Consider the following 24,365-nt stretch of genomic DNA (forward strand, 5'->3'; position numbering starts at 1 on the left):
TAAAGGGCCTGGGGCAGAATGAACTTTCTGTGCGGCATGGTTATTGGCCTCCAGAGGATCTCAGAGAATGGGTTCTTGTTCAGCTGCCACATGAGACATTCTGGCTTCCTTCTCCACTTTATCTTGTGAGGCTAGTTAAGGCCAGTGCAGTGTGGCTGTCTTGGACAGGGTAATTCACAAGTACACTCTGCTGTGCTAGATTGGGCCAACTGGGAACATCATAGGGAGTTATGAAAATAATTCAAAAAAAGGCAAAATAGCCATGGATTGCTAAGCAGAGCCAATAGCTACAACTCCCTACCAGATTTTGAGACCTGGGTTATGACTCATGAATCAGAGAGACAGAGAGAGAACATTTCTGCAAGCAGAAGACACCAGCTGGTCCTCAGAAGAAGAACATTCCAGTATGAGGGAAGGGGCGGTTTAGTACCATAGTCGAGGACAAGGGCTTGGGGATGAGGATTGTTCTACCGTGAACTGGACTGTTCTATCATGAACGGGAGCAAGTTACTTCTTTCAGTTTTCTCCTCTTGAAAAGACGATGGATATGCACCATAAACTCTCTGGAAGGACACGTGTTTGAGGAGAAAATTGCATAGTTGGGGACTGAGATGGGGGAGAGATTTTTACTTTATATCTTTATATATTTTAATTTTGAACCATGTGGATGTGTATCCTATTAAAAACCTAAATGAGAAAAAAAAAAAGACAAGTGATGATAGTTTCATGGCTTACAGAATTGCACAGGCCTGACAGATGACAATCACTCACGTAATTTACAGTTGTTACTATTATTATTAATACAGGGACACTGGCTGGGCCATCTGCCAGTGGTTTTCACCATGATATGCCTTTTTTTTTTTAAGATTTTATTTTTATTTATTTGAGAGAGAGATAGAGAGAGAGCACATAAACAGGTGGAGGGGCAGAGGGAGAAGCAGACTCCCTGCTGAGCATAGGGAACCCTATGGGGGACTCAATCCCAGGACCCTGAGATCATGACCCAAGCCAAAGGGAGACACTTAACTGACTGAGCTACCCAGGTGCCCCTCACCCTAATATTCTTGGTGTAGTCTCTTTGCCACAGATTGACCCTATATGCACTGGCCTTCCATTATGTTTATAACCAGGGGGTATAAATTCAGCTTCTTAAAGCAGCCACATAAATGGATAAAATGAATTAAATGAATACCACTAGTAAATTAGGTTGTAAAATATATATGTGTATATTTTTACTTTTAACACATTTTAGAGAATTATATTAAATTATTGACAGTGGCACCTGGCACTGTATAATGAACACCTACAGGCCTTTACCTATATTCACTAGTTGTTAACATTTTGACACTTGCATTCTTTCGTAAACACACACGCGCGCACACACACACACACACACACACATATACATATACACCATTTGAATGTTAGTTGCTGATATGTCACATCTGTAAATACTTCAGCTTGTGTTTTCCAAGTACGAGGACAATCCCCTACGTGACCGCAATACAATGCTCAAAGCTAGAAAATTTATGTGTGTAAACCTGGCGATTCACAGATCTGTACCCCTGGGGATAAAAATATATTATATGTTTATAAAAAATAAAAATTAAAAAAATTAAAAAAAAAGAAACAAAAAGCTAGAAAATTTAACCAAAGCAAAAGGCTATTTTTCTAATGTGCAGTTTAGATTTCCATGTCCCCGAGTGTTCTAGTAAATGTTCTTTATAGTTACTTGTTTTCTGATCCAGAATCCTGTGTTAGATCTTCCATTGTATTTGGTTGTCTTCTTTTAGCCTAGAACTTTAAGTAGGCTTGTTTTGTTTTCTCATGGCATTGACATTTTTGAAGAGTCGAGGTCAGGTTCTGCTTTACCCTCCCCGCCTCAGTGTCCTTCAATTTGTATCTGACTATTTCCTTATAACTAGCCTTAGGTTAAATTCTTTGGCAGGAATACTACAATAGATGATGTTCTGATGCCATCTTTTTTTTTTTTTTAAACCCGGAATGCTCCATGAATTTGTACGTCATCCTTGTGTAGGGGGTCATGCTAAATCTTCTCCGTATCATTCCAATATCAATATCTATGCTGCCAAAGTAAGCACCCAATGCCATGTTTTATAATTTTTTCCTACCCTTCTCTTACATATGTGAAACTAGGAGTGATTTTTAAAAATTCTAATATTTTTATTTTCAAATATCCAGCAGGTCAGTTATTGGTCAGTGACTCTGGTCATCACATCATCACTGAAGCAGTGGGCTATTTGTACAGATCGCTTGATTTAAGGGCGACCTACCTGGGATCTTCTCATTCATCAATCCATGGAATCCTGCAGTGAGTTTCTGTTCTGTGTCTCAACAAGAAAAGTGCTTCTGGTTATTCACCTTAGATATGTGACCTCTTGACAATTTTTTTTTTAATCTTTTGCAGGCTGCTGAGGGAAATTGAATGGATCAGAAGTAGGAGATGTTGGTCTCAAGGCATGAACCGGCAGTTTTCTGAGGGTTCCAGGAATGGCACCTCATTATGGGACCACTTACTTAAATTAAACTACCACAGTGCTCAAAGTTCTAATACAGTGAGCTCTGCAATATGCATGAACACAGATAAGCTACAGAGAGCTAAAAGCATGGACTTGGCAACTCATACAATTTCAGATAAATCAAAATGTGCTTCCGGAAAAGGGAAAAAGGTCTTGAGACCCATTATTTCCGTTTCTATTGAGAAGATCCCACAGAAGACACAAAATAATCTTGAGCTATGGAATGGCCCAGAGAAAGAAGCTTCACTGAAAAAGCAAGATTATTCCTCTAAGATCTTATCTTTGGGTAAAATGGATGGTGTCATTAAGTTTTCACGGCAAAGGATCTTGTCAGCTAAAGGCAAGAGTGGAAAAGGCCAAATCACCACAATTTACAGGCATCCCTTGGTAGTAGGATCTTTTAATACAAATAATCCCTGGGAATCCATATCTGAGTTCATATCAGAAAAGTGGCTTTTTCATAGCCCAGACTACAGTTCAGTTTCCCAGAAGAGTTGTTTTGAGAGAAGACCACAGTTTGAAACCAAATTGTTGAAGAACTCACATGATACTAATAAAGTATAAAAATTATCATGGGCTTTTTGTGTCTGTAATTTCTTTTTAGCTGTCTTTGTTTAGAACTCTTTGAGGAGATATTTTCTCTTATAACTCTTAGAGGTGATGATAAAGTCTAGGGTTTTGATCTTTTTTAGCTCTTTAAAATGTTGTAATAGAACTTAGCTAAAAAAGAACAATTTTGATGTGATTCACATTTGTATGGTAGGTAGAAGAATGTTGCTCTTACAGGGTTCCGTGTCTAAAAATATGCTAAAGCAGTGCTATTAGAGTTCTAATTATGTTACAATTATGTTGCTATAGTTTATTTTGGATTTATGAATTGATTTTCCATGTAAAAATTTATTATTGCAAGCACCAACACTTTTTTTAATGAAACATGAGTAAGAAAAGATAAACTGGAATAAACCAAAAACCGCAAAGTAAGTTTAGTGTCCCAGAGTCCATGGGTTTGATATCTGTTTTAAACGTAACAATTGCCTCTCACCAGTGATTTTTTACCCATTAACTGTTAAGGATTACTTATTGGTTACCTCATCACCCAACTAAATCCTACATACTATGTTAGGAAGCCAAACGGGAGAATGGACTCAGCTGTATGACTTCAGGATAATTAGTTCACTTCTCTTAGCCTCAGTTTCATTAGTTATAAAATGTTAGAAATCCCAGCGCCGAGGGATTGCCGAGAGGATTGCATTAGATAATGCACACAGCGAGCCTTTAATGAACAGTAGTTGTTCTCTGTAACGGTCTAACTCAGAGGCCACCTTGTTCCAGGAAGCATCCTCCCACCCCTCCAGCCCACAATTTAAACATATGTGAACGCTTGGGTTGTTTTAAATCGTGTCCTATTTCACACACGGCAGGCAGTGTGGTCTCCCAGGCCGTGTGCCAGCCTGGAGAGTTTTCCCTGCCCTCCGCCGGACACCCTGCTCATCGGTAACCACAGTAACCAAGAGCTTGGGAAGTCCTCTCCGTTCAAGGATTCTCAGCCGGGGTCTGGGTGGGCAGCATCGGTCTTGCCTGCAGCAGCCAAGTCGGCTTCAGCCACACAGAAATGTCGCACGCGGGGGTTACTGTTTGTTTTTGGCGGAACCACAATGCACAGGACAGGTGCAGCCTCGCAGATCTGGAGGAAGACAGGTGCACCGCCCCTGTAAGCGCGAGCCAGAGCCGGAGGAGCAGGGTGGCGGTGTCCTGACCGCCTCCCTCTCCAGCCAGGAATCCCTGGAGGGGCCCTGTCCTTTTAGGCTCTGCAGTGGGCTGGGGCGGGGGAAGAAGATGACCTTCAAACACATCAGCCCACCTATGGGACCTGGCCCAGTTGGTCCATAACGGGAGGCACTGGAAAGATCTAAGCCCGGGGATCCAGGGTCTTCCCAGACCGGCCCCCGCCCCCGTCTTTCGCCGGGCAGAGCCCGGCCCCGACGCCTGTCTGGTAGGACTGGGCCCCGCCCATGTCCCCGCCCCGCGCCGGAGAGGCCCCGCCTCCTCCCCGCCTCCGCGGTGGCTCCGCCCCCGAGGCGGCCAAAAGGGCGGGCCGCGCCGCCGCCACGTGCTCCGACGCAGGGAGCTGCCAGCCAGCGGTCTGAGCGCAGGCGGAGCCCTGGCGTCCTGCTCCGGGTGCCACTCGCAGCAGGGCGGCGGCAAGCATGGCCACGGCGGCGGCCGTGGCGGTGGCCCGTGGGGCCGGGGCGAGGGCGGCGGCGGCTCTGTGGGGCGGCTGCGGGAGTGTGGCCCGGGGGCGGCCGCGCGCGGGCCCCGCACGGCCCTTGTGCACAGCACCTGGGACGGCCCCGGACATGAAAGGCTACTTGTGGGAGCGCTACCGGGAGGCGAAGAGGAGCGCGGACGGTGAGTGCGGCGGCGCCCGCGGAACCTCCGGTCCCTGAGGGCCCGTCGCGGGCGGTCGGCGGGGAAGCGGGCGGCCTCCGACCCGCGCCGGCCGCGCTGCTGACCTCTAGGGCACTCTAATCGTGACCCTCTGTCGCCCTCAGTTCCAGCTGCGGCGACATCTCTGCAGTGCGATTCCGGGAAACGCGGAAAAATGCGCCTCCAGAAACTTTATAAATTTGCTTTCTCCTGTCGGGAAAGCAGTTTTATAAATTCTTGCGATTTTTAACCAGAAATTCGCATCGGAAGCGCTTTGGTCTCCATCGCTTGGGAGACAGCGGCCCCCACGCACACCGTTAGGTATTGTTAGTAACCGGCAGTAATAATAGAAACAGCCGGAGTCCGGCAGGCGGCGAGTTCCTCCGGAGCTGAGCTGCCAGGCAGGTGGCAGTGGCTGGAGTTGATTTTCCTTTTTTTTTTTGGTTCTGTTTCTTGTGTGTGGTTTCGTTTTGTTTAGTTTTCTGCTGTGTTTGAAATAGGAGAGGTCCCAAGTTGACAGTGTCCTGAGTTGTGTACTAACTTAATTGAGGAGGGAGTTCCAGGGAGTGACTCCTTAGTTGCCAGGGGAACATAAAATCAACTTGGTTCTGTGGTTAGTAAGGGAGATGGGCAGAGGCAGAAAGAGGCCTCGATAAATAATAGGGCCAGGCACACCGACTGTCTGCTTGAATTTTAATATCTACCAGGGAATATTTGTGCCACATCCGCGTCCTGTAGATGGGAAAAGCAAGACTCAAGTTTAAGGAACCTGCCCAAGGTCACACCTTGACCTGGGGTCTGTCTCCGCCCCTAACCCTCCGTCCTGTTTCCTGTGCTGCCCTACCTTCCTCTAGCAGCTGGCTGTTGGGGAGCTGGTGTAAAGGACCAGTGATAAGTCATTAGTGCTGCTGCTTTCAAGGAAGATTTAGAATTGAAATATTTATACTGTTGCTGGGAGTGAGGTGGGGTGGAGATAGCAAGTGGAGATAAGGAGACGATTTGGTGGGAGATCACATTTGGTAGGATCACATTTTCAGTCTTCTGGCCAGAAGTCAGTTTAATGAAAGAAAGCAAGGAGTTCTTTTCACCAACTGGGATACTTTTCTGAGGGAACTCAAAAGAGGCTAGCAATGCAGACTTCTGTGAAATAGCGCTTTTTAGTTTTCCTTTGCTCAGAGTTAAAATGTGGACCGTTTTTTGAAGTAGTTGTGTGGTAACGGTGGAAAGAAGACTGGCTTTGCAGATGCTGGAAATGGCAGATCTTAGATGAAAAATATAGAACATCTACCTCAGCTTTAAGACTTGAAAGACTTAAAATTTTTTTTTTTTTAAAGATTTTATTTATTTATTTGAGAGAGAGGGATCGTGGGCATGGAAGGGGGTAAGGGCCGAGGCAGAGGGAAAATCAGGCTCCTGACTGAGGAGGGAGCCAGATGGGGGACTCAGTCCCGGGTGTCTGCAATCATGACCTGAGCGGAAGGCAGATTCTCAACTGACTGAGCCACCCAGATGTCCTGCAAGACATTTTTTAATTGAAATTTTTAAGTACGATAATTGTTTATTTACATGCAGTTGTAAAAATTAATACAGGGCGATCTGGGATACCCTTTACCCAGTTTCTCCCAGTGGTAACATTTGGCCAAACAATGATGTATTCTCTCAAGCAGTATATTGATACTGACCCATTTCACAGATCTTAGAGTCCTCTGCTATTCCTTTACTTGTGTTTGCCTATTTAGTTCTATACAGTTTTATCACATGTATGTTCAAGCATCCAGCTCTACAGGCAAGATACAGAATAGATCTTTACAAGGATCTCTCACATTAGCTTTAGAGCCACACCCCCCTGCTTTGTGTAGTCTCTGGGGAATTATCTGTTCTCCATTTCAGAAGTGTTCTGTAGAAGGAATCATGGAGTATGTGACCTTTTGGAATTGGCTTTTGAGACTGAGCATAATTCTCTGCAGAGCTGTCTGGGTGGTTATCTGTATTGTATCCATAGTGCGTTTTTTAATTGCTGAGTAGCGTTCCATGGAGGGCATATACCACAGTTTAACCATTCTTTTTTGTTTTGTTTTTTTAAACTACGGTGAACCACTTAACTATGCTTCACACACTAAGGGATATCTGGATTGCTCCCAGTTTTTGACTATTATTAATCTGCTGTAAACATTTGTGTATTGGTTTTTCTGTGAACACATGTTTTCATTTCTCTAAATGCCATTGTTCAGTTGCATGGTAATTGTATGTTTAGTTTTATAAGAAACTTCAGGCCACGTGGTCGCCATTCTTCGTGAAGCTTCAGTTTCATCATCTGTAAAATGGGATGCCGGTAGTACGGCGTTACAGGGTTTGATGAGGAATGAATGAATCCATCCATGCAAGGTGTGTAGAAGGTGGGTGAGACAGTGGAAGTGTTGGGTGAGAAAGATGAGCATTGGGCCAGAGTTTGGGTTTTGGGGTGTGATAATTAGAGTGAAATTTGGGGTATGACAGCTCGGAGGAGATTTTGGAGACTTTATTACCTCTGTGAGCTCAGGTGCAGGTTACTTTTCTCTCTGACCTCAGTCTCCTTACTAGTAACCAGGGATAATGTGGGGATTTTCAGCACGGGCTTAGCACCCAGCAGATGGACAGTAGTTAGTAGCTATTATTATTAGTTACTAAATAACTTACAGTTTTAGACAAATGTTTAGTGAGGGGTGGAGGTGGGTTATTTAGCTCTAGGGTCTAGGTTCCTAGACCTAGAGGTCAGCTTGGGGGAGTGCTAAACTTGACCAAGACACCTGATCTCTCTAGCTTCGGTGTCTCTCTCTGTAGAATGAGGCCACTGGACTAAAGACTGTGTAAGCCTTTTCAGGTGTTACAGGTCTGTGAAGCAGGTATTCTGTGTGTCCTGTCCCCATCTTCATGCCCCCAGTGCATACTCGCGAGGTCCCTGTCTCACCCCTGAGAACACAGAGACTTTCATTTGACTTTTCTTTCCTTTTTCACCCTGTCTGGGCCTGCAGCATCCCTATTGGCCCTTCCTGAAGACTGTAAGAGTATATACATCCCCGCTGCATGGGTTTGTTCAAGAATTTATTAAGCACTTAGCCATGGACTTAAAGGCTGTTGATTCAGACAGGCAGGTCTGAGAGTGAGGGGCCCACAGAGGGTGAGTCCCTGCCTGTACCAACTGTGGGACTGCCGTCACATGGATGGGGAGACTGATAACAGATAAGTGACAGCCAGCTTGGGGGGAAAAAGAGACCCCAAGGGCTTTGCCATTGAGCAGGTGGCTGTTCAGGTACACAGGGGATGCGGAGAAGTGCTAGGGGCTGATACCTGAGCTGTGTCTGTAGGAATGAGAGGTCAGAAAAAATACAATAATCAATCAAAAACATGTAGGTTTTTTTTGTTTTTTTCAGTTTAGAAGAGAAGAAAAAATTGTTTTTTCTCATTTTTAGTTATTGCTTTCTGGTCATTGGATGTCTTGCCTAATCCAAACAATCTGCTCAGGTGTCTTCTCCTGGAAGGGTCTCCCAGAATGCAGCCTGTTCAGGGAAGAGATGAGTTTTACCCTTTCTCTCCCCACCCCACCCCCCGTTTTAATTTTATTTTAATTTATTTTTTTACATTTTTATTTCTTATTTTTTTAAGAGTGAGAGAGCATGTGCATGAGTGGGGGGGGGAGGGGTAGAGGGAGAGAGGGATTCCCACGCAGGCTCCTGCCTGACATGAGGCTTAATCTCATGACCCTGAGATCCTGACCTGAGCTGAAATAAAAGATGGACGCTTAATGCACTGAGCTACTCACGTGCCCCAGCTCCATTTTTTTAAAGTTTTTTTTAAAAAATAAACTTTATTTTTTAGATCAATTTTAGATTTTGATTTCTCTAAATCATATCCCAGTTTCCCCTATAATTAATCTCTTGTATGACTAAGGTAATTTATGACAATTAGTGAACCAATATCAGTACCTTGTATGTATCAGTGTTAACTAAAATCCATATTTAAGTCAGATTCCCCAAGTTTTTAACCTAATGTCCTTTCTGCTCCAGGATTGCTCCCAGAATAGCACACTACATTTAGTCCTCCTGCTTCCTTGGGCTCCTCTTGGCTTTGATGGTTTCTCTGAGTGTCCCTGTGTTTGATCACCTTGACAGTTTTGAGGAGACATGGTCACATATTTTGTAGAATGTCCCTCATTTGGGATGTCTTCCTTTTTTTTTTTTTTTTTTAACTTGAAGAATTTTGGAAGTATAATATTTATGCATCTTGTGTCCGACATAGCTCACAGGAAAGGGTTTTCATATATTTGGGGGAAAAAAAATTCTGGTTTATAACCTCTAGCAGAGTTTTCCTGGAGAACCATGGTTCTCAGCTGGAGTCGGGGTGGGGGGGCATTTGGCAATGTCAGGAGACCTGTTTGATTGCCACAGCTGGGGCCCAGGGGGTGCTGCTGACTTCTAATGTGTGGAGGTCCAGATGCTGCTAGATAGTCTGTAATGCACAGAACAGCCTGTAATGGACATTCGCAACAAAGAATAATCCAGCCCCAAATGTCAGTAATGCCAAGTTTGGGAAACCTTGTCCAAAAATGGGGAATTCTAAGCAATCCTGTGTGATGATAATTTAAAGGGATGGAGATTGTTGTGTTGGTCTGTCATTGCTCGTTATGCTGCACCTTGTGCCCGTCTTCTTTGAACTTAATCCTTGGCCTGCTGTGTGTGCTCATCAGATAGCCTGCTCTGTGAGGTGCACAATGGAAGCATTGCCACTTGCCTGGGCCGGGGGTGGGGATGGTGCTCCAGTCAGGCATTTGGATACCTAGAGCCTTCCCCCTGCCAGGCCCCCCCCTGTCCCCCCGACCTTAGACATCATCGCAGAGCCTGGTCTGTTTAGAATGTTGGGCGGCTTAGCTGGGGCTGTGAAGGGTATTAACTTGGTGGAAAAAAGTATGGAGATTAGTGTGAAGTGTTAGAAGCTTTTACAGGGTGTTGAAGGATTTATTCAGAGTTCTTGGTTGAGAGTGTTTGATTCTTATTCAGCAATTATGTATTTAGTGAGGACTATATGTGGGACAGTGATATAAGCTTAGTTTATAGAGAATAAACATAAAATGCAAATCCTTCCCTCAAGAAACTGTAGTGGGTTAAGGAAACACCTTAATGAGGTAATTTTAAGATGAGACCAGTGTTTCTTAGACTGTGTTCCACCAACTTCTGAGAAATGTGGTTAAGGAAATGTTGAAAATATGTTAAAAAAGTTTTTTTTTTTTTTTAAACAGGTAGGCTTATCAGATTCTTTAAAATGCATGAACCTCCGAGAAGGAGGATATAGGTGTAGCACTCCCCAAATAAATTTGACTGTGGAACCCCTTTTTGGAGGTAATAGTTCAAAATAAATGTTCTAAGGATTATACTTGGGAGGTTCAAATAATAGGTATAACAAGATTATATGTATATTAATAACACCCAGAGGTGCTTAATTGTACAACCTTATGCTTTTTCTTTGTAACAGGGATATAGAATAAATGGAGTCAGGGTCTCTTTGACAATCTGGGGAAAGCTGTGTGTTCTGTGTTTAGGAAAATATGCAGATTTGACAGTTACACGCAATGTAAGCGCACACAGACTCTTTCGTGAATGGTTTCAGGCGGTTTCTGTAACATCTCAGCTTCATCCGGTGAGCCCAGTGCCCATCGAACCCTCTGTTACCTTATGAGAGAGCGTGAAGGACCGCCTTGGGTGGGAGGCTGATGGGAGGACTCAGCAGGGACTATCTTCTGGGTTAAAATTTGCATAGAAGATCAAGAAGTCTGGCGTGCCTGGGTGGCTCAGTGGGTTAAAGCCTCTGCCTTTGGCTCAGGTCATGATCCCAGGGTCCTGGGATCGAGCCCTGCATCGGGCTCTCTGCTCAGGGGGGAGCCTGTTTCCCTTCCTCTCTCTCTGCCTGCTCTCTGCCTACTTGTGATCTCTGTCTGTCAAATAAATAAATACAATCTTAAAAAAAAAAGAAAAAAAAAAGATAAAGAAGTCTTGACTGGAGCAAGACATGTTTTTGGCCTGACTTTTACCTTTGAATGTTGAGATTTTCTGTAACTTGTGGAGGTGGCGGGGTGATCCGTCAGGAAGGCGCAGGGAGTAGCGATCTAGAATTCATTGTCCTCATTCACCAGGGCATCCCTGGTAGCATGAAGAGGAAGCGAAAGAAGATAAAATGTAAAAAGATTAAATGATACTTATGTTGCCAGCTTTTGAAGGAAAGTAGAATCTTGAAAATTTGAGTAGTTCTGTAACTGTGAGGCACATCAGAATCATCTGGGGAGCTTGTTTAAACATGGAGACTCCGAGGCCCTGGCTCTGGGGATTCTGATTCCTCAGGTGCGGAGCATGGGCCCAGGAAGCTGTATTGTTCCTGGGCTTAGAAACCAGTCTTTCGTTGAACTCTTGAAGAAATGTGGAAGCACACATATCTTCTGTATTTTAGAGTTGTTCTTTTGGATCTTGGTTTCCAGCAATCAGGTAGATTAGATGGATAGTTTAAAAATCTCTTTTGTATAGAATGTGCTGGAAAAATGACAAAGAATATTCTTTGAATGTATAACTGACCTTCGAAAAACTGAAGTAAAATGGCAGGGACTAAAACCAAAGGGTGGTGAGCAGCTCTAAAGGTGTTGCGGGAGCATTTGTGGGGTTTTGTTAGCTGTGCCTGCTGAGAGGGGGCACACACACACACACACACACACACACACACATTCTGTCTCTCTCTTTGTCTTTCTCTGTTTCCCTGTCTGTCTTTGTGTCTCTCTCTCTGAATCTCTTATAACTCCAGACCCACAGAGAGCTACCTTCCACGCAGGAAGACAATAGGGAAACGTGTCTGCCTTGGTCTCTGCTCTACATATTTCCCTGTGTGTGGGAGGCTGTGGAAGTCCTGTGTGACCTTGTACTCACAGGCTAGTTCTCTCATGGGTTTGGGTTTGAATTTAGTCTGCTTGCCTGGTCTGGTTATCTCAAGGTGAGAAGTTAGCTAAAAGTGGTCCCAAGGTGATACTGTCTGGGATTCTTGATAGAAGCAAATATAAACTCCCCCTGTGTGGCTAGACCTTCAACCTGGGCCGAAATGGAGAGCAAAGATATTGATAGACATGTGAGGAAATCCAATAAATATTGGCAGTATAGAAATCAGTTCAAAAGAGAGTAGAAGAGAGGAGGTAAAAGAACAGGGAAAAAGCAGGAGGTATAAAATGTGGTGGTGGAAGTCTTTCCAGATATATCAGTCATCACCATAAACTCAGATCCAAAGATGGATTGTCAGTTCAGATATAAGACAAAATCTACCTGCATGCTGTTGGAAGACATTTACCCCAAAACAAAGATGTAGAAAGGTTGGAATTAATGGGAAAAGAGATTTTGGGCAAATGCCAACTAAAGAAACCCAGCAGGTGTTAATATCAAACAAATACTGAAATGATACTGAAGGAAAATAATGTTTACTCTAGGAGAGCTGCAAACTATAGTTCATGGGCCAGATCTGGCTTGCTATTTTTGTGTATTAAATTTCATTGGAACATAGCCACACCCATTCATTTCCGTATGTTTGGTGGGGGAGGTGCTCCTTCTGTGCTATGACGCCAGAGTTGGGTAGTTGCGACAGAATGTATGGTCCGTGGACACAGCTCAGATTCTTTGCAGACAGTGTATGTTGTCTCCTGAACAAGAGCTGACTCTCACAAAAACAATCCAGAGAATGTCTATATATAAAAAAGACAACAAATAAGCTGCAGTTGCAAGCCAATTTTTAAAGATTTGAAAGCACATGAAAGATACTATAGATCACATACAGGGATACACACGTATGTGCTCAAAGTCTAAAATGTAGGAAAATGATGAACACCAGAGTCAGGGTGGTGGTTACCTCTTTGGTGGAAGGAGAATGCAGGTGAAGATTAAGAAGTTTATTTCCTAAATTGGATGGTGGGAATTATAGGTGTTTTTGTATTTATCTTTATACCTTTCTGTATGTCTTAAACATCGCAAGATGTATTCTTTTGTCTAGGTATATGATATTGATGATCCTGTGACCACAGGAAAAAGCAGCAAAAAAGATTTCAGGGAGAAACGTGCCACATAATAATTTTCACATTTTCAGGTAGGAAAGAAATTCCTAAAATAGGGAGAGAACCAAAGGACCCCTTAGAAGTCATAGAATCCAGTCCTTTGCTGGGAAAATGGAATCCCTTTTTCCATGGCTCTTATTAGTGGCCATCTGGCATCTGCTTGAATTTGCCATATGAGCACAGGCTGCCAATTTTATTTTGGATGGCTTGAGTCACAGAGAGTAATTCTAATTCCTCTCCCATATGCTCGCTGTTTAAATGGCGATCATGCATCATCACTGCCCCTCCCCTTTGACTTCATTACTTTGGAAGCTCGCCTTCGTCTTCAGTCCGGTTTGTTGATAGCTCTTGGAAAGTGAACTGTTCCGTACTGAGGACAGGAAACTGCTTGTAGTCCGACTGGCTCAAAGCGAGGGGCGCCGCCAGCCCTGCCCTGCTTGGCCTGGTACTTCTGTGGGAACACCTAGAATCCAAGGCTGGGTTCATTTACGTGTGAAGTTCCCTTTCCATCAGGTCCCGACTTTGTCATTTCCTATATTGACACGATGCATTTTAGATGAGGACAAAAGAGGGGAAAAAAGCCTCTCCTCAAATTTTGTTTTTGAAGATTTTATTTATTTTTTGACAGAGAGAGGATGTGTGAGAGAGAGAACACAAGGGGGCTGGGCAGAGGGAGAGGGAGAAGCAGACTCCCTGCTGAACAGAGAGCCTGATGTAGGACTCCATCCCAGGGCCCTGAGATCAGGACCTGGGCTGAAGGCAGATGCTTAATGGACCGAGCCAGCCGTGACTTTCCTCCCGAACTTCTTTGTGCGCCTGTCATACATTATTAACAAGTGCTTAGGAGAAAAAAGGTCGTATTTTCTTTTTCTTTTATTTTTTAAGTTAGATACTGCATGTTTTAGTTAAGTGAGAAAGAGAGGCTAGCTGACTAATCAGCTGAGTAGGAGATTTTTGTACTTCTGTGGGTTAGTCCTTACCTTTGGGAAATCCATCTTTTTCAGTTTACTAGGGTTTTGAGGAACTGCTTTATATATATATATACACACACATATATATATGTATAAAGATTTTATTTTTTTATTTGACAGAGAGAGAGCACAAAGAGGCAGAGAGGCAGGCAGAGAGAGAGGGAGAAGCAGACTCCCTGCTGAGCACAGAGCCCGATGCGGGGCTCAGTAGTAGGACCCTAAGATCATGATCTAAGCCAAAAGCAGAGGCTTAACCCACTGAGCCACCCAGGTGCCCCGAAACTGTTTTATATTAAGTGTATTTGTAAGATACATAAGCCTGATTAAAATTTTAATTTCATTAGAGACCTTAACTCTCTAATGTAACTCTGGTGGTTACAGGGATGTCCCTTTTGGGTAGGAACACCTACTTGAGAAACATGATTACTGTCAGTATCAGAGTGTTGTCTGAGTGTCCGTTTTCTTTAACGGTAGTTTTTGAGTATCGTCTGTGTGCTGGTTACTGTAACTGTAGCAATGGGCAAGGCAGGCGTAGCCTGAGTAGCAATTTTCCAGCGTTTTGCTCACGGGACTCCTTAATACCCTTAAAATTCTTGAAGATCCCAGTGTTTTCCGGTTTACATAGATTATACCGATATTGACTGTATTAGAAATTTAAAAATGAGAGACTTAAAACAGGTATTCCCCACTTCATTTAAAATAATAATAAATCTGTTAGCTGCTAATGTAAATGAGACACTTTTTGAAAGGTAACTATTTTCTGAAATCAAAGAACTTGAGAAGAATTCTTGGTTTCATGTTTTTGTAAATTTCTGCAATGTCTCAATTAACAGATGTCTGGAGTCTCAGATCTGATTCTGTGTTCAGACCGCCGAGTTGTGAGACCTCATGCAGCCTCTCACTGTCAGTTGGTGAGGGAATAAGAGTGAAAGAGGCAAATAATCTCTTTATTAAATTCTTAACTAATTCTTTGATACATTGCAGCAAATGTAGTGACTTAAAACTACACGGATCAGTTACAGTTTTGGAGGTCACAAGTCTGAAATGGTTCCTCTCACCAGGGTAACATCAGGGTGTTGGCAGGACTTTGTTCCTTTCTGGAAGCTCTAGTGGAGAATGTTTTCTTGCCTTTTGCGGTTTCTAAAAGCTTCCTGCATTCTTCGGTTCATGGCCCCTTTCATTTTCAAAGCCAGCAATTTAAAAATGAAGTTGGAGCCTTTTTCGCATCACATCACTCTGATGCTGAATCTTCTGCCTTCCTTTTCTACACTTAACCTTTATGCCTAGGGCCCCCCAGGTAAACTAGCTTAATCTCTGTCTTGAAGTCTGCTGTTTAACAGCTGCAACCTTAATTCCCCTCTGCCATGTAAAGGTAACATACTCACACATTTTAGAAATTAGGATGTGGATGTCCTAACCCACAGTATTCTGCCTGTCATCTTTAAGCAGTATTATAAAAAGAGTTTGACCCTCAGAGATCCCATGAAAGAGTCTGAGTATGTGGTTTCTGGGATTATGCCAGTCTAGGGAAAATATTAGTTGGATGGATGAGGAAAGGAGAGGGGACAGATATTTATGGGTCACCTGCTGTGTGCTAGGTACTCTGCCAGGCATTTGACCCACATTTTATTGTTCGATAACTGTGCCATCTGGGCTTACTTAACTTTCCAGCCTTTTTCTCCCCTGCAAACAGGGGGTAGCAGTGTTTTCCTTAGGATGTGCTCATGACCAGTCGTCAAGACAACAAGAAGTACCCACTGGACAGTATGTGGAAGGCATTGATAATTACTCCTTTTCTATGTCCTTAATACTTTAAAGAAAATTCTTGATAGCTTGCCTAGTGTTTGACCTTTTGATATGGCCAAATTTTCTAAGAAGTTTCTTCCATGAAACACATGGACTTTTCTTTTGAGCAGTTAAGTTTTGTTTTTGTTTTGTTGAAGTAGGCTCCACCCTCGGTGAGGGACTTGAACTCATGACCCTGAGCTAGAGAGTCATGTGCTCTCCCACTGAGCCAGCCAGGCGCTTCTAAGTTTGTTTCTTATTAAATGACTTCAGATTAGGTGTGATTGTATTTCAAATGTAATCAGATGTGGTTTTGTTTTTTGAACTTTAGGAAGCAGGATTGATTTCTACAGAGCAGTCAAAATTACAGATATTATTTACAGAATAATATGTGGTTTTAGCTTTTGGTAGGAGTAGTGTAAATGTCATGCATTGTTAATTATTCAGATGAGTAATAGTATTTGTCATGGATTGCTGTTCCTGGAGATGATGCCAAGTGTCTGAAGTAAAGGAAGAATGAAAGCTGCTTTTTAGATTTGTAGATAAAAATGACTTTTGGGATGCCACCTCCTCTGGAGAGGGCAGCTGTGCCAAGTTTCTTCTCCACTTGGCATCTTGCCATTTCTTGGCCTGTGATGTCGTTCACCACAGAGCTAGTGCTTTATTATTTACTCACTTACAGTCCCTGCACTGTTCTCTGTGTGGTGCCTGGCACATAGTAGGTGTACAGGAAGTGCTTACTGAAAAAAATTCCTGAGGATCAGGTAAGTGGGAAAACCAGTTTACCAAAATCCTATGTGCTGTGTGATCTCATTTACAGAAAAGTCTAGAAAAGGCAAACAAGTCTGGTCAAAAGCAGAACAGCAGTTGCCTGGGGGTGGTCTGTGGTCAAGGGGGGAGGGTGGGTGGGTGGAATTCAGAGGGCATGAGGAAATATTTGGGGATATTAGATACACTTATTATCTTTATTGGGATGGTGGCTTCGTAGGTGAATACGTATGTCAGACCTCATCAAACTGTGTACTTTATGTGTGATCTCTTATATGTCATTGCACCTTAATAAAGCTATCCAGTAAAGACAAAGAAATAAGAGAAGGACTCTGGGTTAGATTGGCTTGAAGGAAGGTTCCTCCCATAGGAGTGAGAACAGTGTGACACAGGGTGAATCTGGTGTTCTATCCTGGACCTCCTGGTGCGGCTGGAGGGGGTGCTGCAGGGTCCCAGAAGAACGCAGGATTTGTGTGTTTCGAGGTGGGGAAGGGTCATTTCTTATCTAAGCGTTGGGTTGTGCTGGGCAGGTAACCCTATAATGTTCACCTTCGTAGTGAAAAGGATATCTTGATCACTTGGTACTTTGTCTCTGCATCTATTGGACTGATGCAGAAGTAAAGGGCTTTATATTCGAATGGCTATTGGAGAAACTGGAGATCCTGGAGATGGTATTTTCTGGCTAAAAATAGTTGGATTCAAATCTCTAAGGTCGAATAGTAGCGCTGCTTTGAATCATCTGTCTCAGTCACGTTGTTTGCTCTACACTTTCTTCCCTTACTGTAACTAATTAGTAGAAAGGCTGTCAAGTGGTCACAACCATATAAAATCACGTTTGTTGCCAAGAACCATAACATTCTAAATGTTAACATGAAATTTGCATTATGGTCACATTGCTCCTAACACCGTTGATTGTGTTAGGACAGATTCGCATTTTTCAGACAGGTGTCAATAGAACTGGCTGTCTTTGCCCAAGCCTTGCTGACACAAGGACGTTGCAACTTGACACAAGTGAAGTTTGCTAAGATAAAATCTTCTAAGGTAATTGTCTTTTCCTTATCATTGTCCTTGGCAATTACAACTGAGAAGTTTAATGTTTATAATTTGGTCATAGAACTTTGAGCTCACTTGCTGTGGAGATGGTGGAGGACATGTAAGTATGGCTTCAACTTAGGCACAAAAAATTCCTCTTTTTTTTCATGTATTTTTAATCAATCTATACACCTACTTTAAAAAAAAGAATTATTCATTTTAGAAAGAAAAGAGTGCATGCGTGAATGGGGGGAGGGGCAAAGGGAGAGGGAGAGAGAATCTGAAGTAGATTGCCTGCTGAGCTTGGAGCCCATTGTGGGGCTTAGTCTTGTGAGCCTGAGATGATGATCTGAGCCAAAACCAAGAGTTGCATGCTTAACTGATTGAACCACTCAGGTGCCTCTATATATGTGTATATATATGTTTTTTAAAAATTTTATTTTATTTTTTCAGTGTTCCAAGATTCATTGTTTATGTACCACACCCAGTGCTCCATGCAATACGTGCCCTCCTTAAAACCTACCACTAACTTCACCTAACCCCTCACCCTTCTCCCCTCCAAAACCCTCAGTTTGCTTCTCAGAGTCCACAGTCTCTCATGCCTTGTCTCCCCCTCTGATTTCCCCCAACTCCCTTCTCCTCTCCATCTCCTCATGTCCTCAGCATAATCTCTTCCAGTCCCGTCCATGTTGCTACAAAAGTTGGTTATTCATCCTTTCTGATGGAGGCATAATACTCCATAGTGTATATGGACCGTATCTTCTTTATCCATTCGTCTGTTGAAGGGCATCTTGGCTCTTTCCACAGTTTGGCGACCGTGGCCATTGCTGCTATGAATATTGGGGTGCAGATGACCCTTCTTTTCACTACATCTGTATCTTTGGGTAAATACCCAGTAGTGCAATTGCAGGGTCATAGGGAAGCTCTGTTTTTAATTTCTTAAGGAATCTCCATCCTGTTTTCCAAAGTGGCCGCACCAACTTGCATTCCCACCAACAGTGTAAGAGGGTTCCTCTTTCTCCACATCCTCTCCAACACTTGTTGTTTACTATCTCATTAATTTTGGCTATTCTAACTGGTAAAGGTGGTATCTCAATTTGGTTTTGATTTGAATCTCCCTGATGGCTAATGATGATGAACATTTTTTAAATGTGTCTGTTAGCCATTTGTATGTCTTCTTTGGAGAAGTGTCTGTTCATGTCTTCTGCCCATTTTTTGACATGATTATCTGTTTTATTTATTTATTTATTTATTTTAAATCGTGCTGTATGACCTTTAATTAGGTATAAAGACTTCCAATCACTTCACCTAGGGACCATTCTACCCGCTGCTCTGTGCCTGCCAGTCTCTTGTCTCTCTCTTCAGCAATGGTGAGGCGGATACCCTTTCCACGGGGAAGAGAAATCCATGGTTTGTTGCCTTTGCCAGTAACAAAAATGTTGGAGAGTTGGGTTGCAAAGCTGTTGCCATTGGCATCTTTCACGTGAACCACATCAAATGAACCAGGGTGTCTCTCTGTGTTGGTGATCACACCTATTCTTCCCAGGTTAGCACCCCCAGTCACCATACACAGATTACCAGTGTCAAACTTGACGAGATCAGTAATCTTACCGGTTTCCAAATCAATCTGAATGGTGTCATTGACCTTGATGAGGGGATCAGGATAGCGGATGGTGCGAGCATCGTGAGTCACCAGATGGGGGATTCCTTTTGTCCCCACAAAGATCTTTCTCATTTTGCACAACTTGTACTTGGCCTCCTCGAGTGTAATCCAATGAACGGCAAAGCGACCCTTGGTATCATAGATCAGACGGAAATTCTCTCCGGTCTTGTCAATGCTGATGACATCCTAAAACCAGCAGGGTATGTTATATCAGTTTGGACCTTGCCATCAATCTTAATAAAATGCTGCATACAGATCTTCTTTACTTCATCTCCTGTTAGGGCATACTTAAGTCTGTTCCTTAAGAAAATGATGAGAGGGAGACACTCTCTCAGCTTATGGGGACCAGTAGATGGGCAAGGAGCAAACACACCAGTCAGTTTATCCAGCATCCAATGCTTTGGAGCTGCTACACGCTTCAGATGTTTCTTGGGACCACGAGCCATGGCTGCGCTAGGAACGAAAAGAGCGATTATCTGGTTTTTTGAGTGTTGAGTTTAAGGAGTTCTTTATAGATCTTGGATATCAGCCTTTTGTAGTGTCATTGCGAATATCTTCTCCCATTCCGTGGGTTGCCTCTTTGTTTTCTTGACTGTTTCTTTTGCTTTGCAGAAGCTAGCTTTTGATCTTGATGAAGTCTCAAAAGTTCATTTTCTCTTTTGTTTCCCTTGCCTTTGGAGACATGTCTTGAAAGAATTGCTGTGGCCAATGTAAAAGAGGTTTCTGCCTATGTTCTCCTCTAGGATTTTGATAGATTCCTGCCTCATGTTGAGGTCTTTATCTCTTTCGAGTTTATCTTTGTGTATGGTGTATGAGAATGGTCAAGTTTCATTCTTCTATACATAGCTGTCCGATCTTCCCAGCACTATTTATTGAAGAGACTGTCTTTTTTCCACTGGATATTTTTTCCTGCTTTATCAAAGATTATTTGACCATAGAGTTGTGGGTCCATATCTGGGCTCTCTACTCTGCTCCACTGGTCTGTGTGTCTGTTTTTGTGCCACTTATGTGTGTATATATATATATATATATATATATATATATATATATATATATATATATATTTTTAAAGATTTTTATTTTATTTTACAGAGGGAGAGAGATCACAAGTTGGCAGAACAGCAGGCAGGTGGGGGGGGCAGGCTCCTTGCTGAGCAGAGATTCCCGATGCGGAGCTCGATCCCAGGACCCCAAGATTATGACCTGGGCTGAAGGCAGAGGCTTAACCCACTGGAGCCACCCAGGCACCCCTATGTAGATTTTTTCTAAAAGGTATTTTGAAATCTTGTTTCTAACATGTGAACTTTTAAAAAGAGGATTTGAAGCTGTGTTAAAGAGATATGAAATAATTCATGAAATATTTCTAATATTTATGAATATACTCATTAAATGGATGAATAGTGAAATACAAACCGAAGTTGAGATTGGGTCAAATTAGAGAAAAACAAGCATTTTAAATCTGCTCTAACTTTTCTTGATTTAGGAGCCTAGAAATATGTTACCAAGAAATCTGACCTTGAGTTGTTTATTTCATCTTCATTTTCCTTCTTTGTAAATAGTAACTACATTAAGTGAGGTCCATGCACCTTCATCTGGGGTCCTGTGTGTAGCAAGTGCACGTCATTCTCAGCCAGTGGGACTCCTGGTTGTGGCGCACTGTGCCCTGGGAGGATTCTCAGAAAGCTTCGTGGTGGTATATGAAGGGAGAAATGGTAGGCTTTCCTTCTGTTTTTTGTAACATCTAGGGAAAAACTTGTTTCTTTCTTTTTCTTTCCTCCCCTTCTTTTTCTTCTTCAGGGACATCAGATATGAATGTTCTCTTTTTTCCTGGGAGAATAATTTGAAGTCTAGGGTATATACCAAAAGAAAAATCCTAATTAATTAAAGAAAAATATCATCTTTGTATCTCTGGGATTGTGGTTTGTATTACCCAGAAATTGAACATCAAGAATTTTCAGGTGCATTTCAGCTTTCTTTTTGATCATTTACTTTTGTTAGCCGTTTACTTTTCTCTCTTATGAGATATATCCTTTATCTTTATATTTATTGGGTTTTGGATTCTTTTTTAATATTTAGGATATTAGTCCTTTGCTTTTTACCTTTAAACTTCTAATATAACCTTTCCCCTTGGATTATTGTTTTTGATATTTTTGATACACAGATGTTTAAAATTTTTATATTATAGGGGCATCTGGGTGGCTTAGTCAGTTGAGCTTCTAGCTCTTGGTTTTGGGTTAGTTCATGATCTCAGGGTTGTGAGATCGAGCCCCACGTCAGGCTCTGTGCTGGGCATGGAGCCTGCATAAGATTCTGTCCCATTCCTTGTGCCCCTCCCCACCCCCATCTCTCTAAAAATTTTTTTATATTGTAAATCTGTTGATATTTTCCATTTGTGATTTATTTTTGTTGCTTTCACATTTGGAATGATAAGATGAATAGTGATCTATATAATTTTGCCAACTTTTTAAGATTTAAAAAATTTTTTTAATTCTTTGATTCACATGCTGTTTGTTTTGCAGCTTAGTATAAAGGGAAGTCTTCCCTGATCTTCTTTTAATACAGCTAACCAGTGTTTGTGAAGCTAGACAAAGAGAGACTGAATATTCCATGTGAATTTAATTCAGGATGGTACTCAACTACAGCATATTCTGGAGAACAGAGAGTAGTAAGTAGATTACCCACCTTGCTGAAAATAGGGCATATGAAGAGGAATTTAAGATTGGAAAGATGGTTTAAAGTCTAAATGGAGACTGCCTTTAATGCCAGGTTAAAAAATTAAAATTTGTAGGCAGTAAGAATTTTGAGTGGCTGAATAGGCTTGAAATGAACTTTTAGTTACTAGGACCTTTTTAGCCACAAGTAATAAAACAACTCAAACTGATTTAACTTAAGCAAAGAAGATTTTTTAGGAAGAAATTTTATGGGCTTGTGTAATTGAAAAATCAAGAGATAGTTTTAGCTTCAAATATCAGTTAATCCATGGATGTCAGTGGGTGGCTTCCCTGTCTCTTGACCTTGCTCTCCTCCATACTGGCCTTTTTAAAGATTCTTAGAGGTGGCCCCTCACGTCTCTAGTTGTAAATCTTTTAGATACAAGTTAATTTATTTATTTTTATTATTTTATTTTTTATTTTATTATTATTTTTAGTATTTTATTTTATTCATTTGACAGAGATCACAAGCAGGCAGAGAGGCAGGCAGAGAGAGAGGGGGAAGCAGGCTCCCCGCTGAGCAAAGAGCCCGACGTGAGGCTTGATCCCAGGACCCTGGGACCATGACCTGAGCCAAAGACAGAGGCTTAACCCACTGAGCCACCCAGGCGCCCCTAGATACAAGTTTAGAATCAAAGAATGCCTCTTCCGTGAAATTCCCTTACAAATCCAGACATTTTCCTGACTGGGCTCATTGGTTCCTTTTGGCCGAAGGGAAATCATGATGATGATTGGCCAGAGGGGGTCCTAAGTCTTCCTCGAATGAATTAATGTTGGCCCAGGAATTCAGGTGCTCTTGCTGGAGCTGGACCCAGGCCTGGGTCATGTGCTCTCCTCCTGGGGGCAGGAATAGAACCTTACTGAGGCCGTACAGTCTGGATGTTGGGGAGCAATGGTTTCCCAAAGCCGGGCAGCATACTGGAGGAATAGTAGGTGTGTTAGTCAGCTTAGGTTACGTTACGCTGCAGTGATCAGCAGCACCAAAGTCTCTGTGACTCACTAGAGGCAGCTATAACCGGATTCTTTCTCATTCACTCCAAGTTTGCTGGGGCCTCTGGTGGCTCTGAGAGTTGCTGTCCATGTTCTAGTCCAGCGTGGCTGTCTTGGGACCAGGCTGTCGTCATAGCTTGGCCAGAGTCACAGAGCTGTCTCCCTATTTCTCTGTACTAACTGCGTAGTCTTGCTGTCATCATTCATTAGGTACAACAAGAATTCACTTTCTAAAGTGGTACGCACTCTTGTTTCTGTTGGGGGACAAGCACCTCACTGATTAGTCAAGGGCCCTTCTTCCGTTTATACTTTCGAGTCTACAGTTTAGACAGACTGTTTGTGTCTTTGTGAGTGTTTGGCATTCTTTCCTTTGCCTTGTAATTATTCGTGTTTGTTCTCAGCACCTTTTTGAAGTGGTTTTATGGAACATTGAAATCCCTTTTAAGCATCCCTTAGTCCTCATGTTTATTTTGAGTGATGACATTAAAATCCCAGCTTTTTGGTGGTGACGTTCATGTGATTAATACGCCTTGGGCTCTCACCCCTGCAGGAAATTCCCGGGCAGCACTGGAGATGTGCTTTTAGCGATTTTCCCTCAGAGCAGTGTTCCTTGAGGACTTTACTTACTCTTCTCAGGGTGTGGGAAGGGAGGGAAACTATTGCCAACACTATTCAGCATAAACTTCTAATTTCAGCAGACTGTTAGAACTTCCCATGAGAAGATCATCTGTGAAAGCAGAGCTGTTGGTCACTCTGGAAGCAGTCCTGCTTCCCTTACTTCATCTGGACGGGGATGCCGTGTGGTCATGTTCAGAAAATAGCATCCTGCCCTGGGGCCCATTGATTATGTAAGGCGAGGACACCTGTGGTGGCTGATGCCACATGGCTTGGAGCTATGAGAGTCTCCCTTCCCCAGAACTAGTCAGGTGAACTGTCTGCCTTCAAGTTTTTAAAAATGCTACTGTTTTGTTTACTGTCCTCCTATATGTCTTCTTTGCCAAAGGAAAAGAAAGCCAAAGTAATCATCTCATTGATGTTGACAAAAGAAACTAATGAAATGGAATTGTTGGTGCATCTTTTTTTTTTAAATTTTTAAATTTTTTTATAAACATACAATGTATCATTAGCCCCATGGATACAGGTCTGTGAATCGCCAGGTTTATACACTTCACAGCACTCACCATAGCACACACCCTCCCCAATGTCCATAACCCACCACCCTCTCCCTACCCCCTTCCCCTGGCCCCCTTCAGTTTGTTTTGTGACATTAAGAGTCTCTTATGGTTTGTTTCCCTCCCAATCCCATCTTGTTTCATTTATTCTTTTCTCACCCCCAAACTCCCCACGTTGCATCTCCACTTCCTCATATCA

The 24,365-nt window shown here is 42.7% G+C and overlaps 2 protein-coding genes, 1 non-coding gene and 1 pseudogene across 9 annotated transcripts in view; 2 read left to right on the forward strand and 2 right to left on the reverse strand.

Annotated features, from left to right (window-relative positions):
- The window catches only part of LOC116592918 (putative tetratricopeptide repeat protein 41), an 85,347-nt gene extending 82,236 nt beyond the window's left edge, over positions 1-3,111 (forward strand). For all 7 annotated transcript variants that reach the window (XM_032346561.1, XM_032346567.1, XM_032346564.1 and 4 more), the window contains 2 exons: positions 2,203-2,332; positions 2,429-3,111. In XM_032346561.1, coding sequence (XP_032202452.1) covers positions 2,203-2,332; positions 2,429-3,104 — 806 coding nt within the window. In that variant the 3' untranslated portion in view covers positions 3,105-3,111. The remainder of the gene's footprint in view (positions 1-2,202; positions 2,333-2,428) is intronic.
- LOC116594604 lies at positions 1,994-2,102 on the reverse strand. The gene has a single exon (XR_004287314.1). It is a non-coding gene; the product is annotated as a U6 spliceosomal RNA (small nuclear RNA).
- Positions 3,112-4,631: 1,520 nt separating the features above from the next.
- NT5DC3 (5'-nucleotidase domain containing 3) overlaps positions 4,632-24,365 on the forward strand; it is a 58,538-nt gene continuing 38,804 nt past the window's right edge. Inside the window, exon 1 of the mRNA XM_032346574.1 lies at positions 4,632-4,949. Coding sequence (XP_032202465.1) covers positions 4,748-4,949 — 202 coding nt within the window. The 5' untranslated portion in view covers positions 4,632-4,747. The remainder of the gene's footprint in view (positions 4,950-24,365) is intronic.
- LOC116592925 lies at positions 18,889-19,756 on the reverse strand (annotated as a pseudogene).

The sequence above is a fragment of the Mustela erminea genome, chromosome 6 (assembly GCF_009829155.1).
Source record: "Mustela erminea isolate mMusErm1 chromosome 6, mMusErm1.Pri, whole genome shotgun sequence".
NCBI classification, from domain to species: Eukaryota; Metazoa; Chordata; class Mammalia; order Carnivora; family Mustelidae; genus Mustela; species Mustela erminea.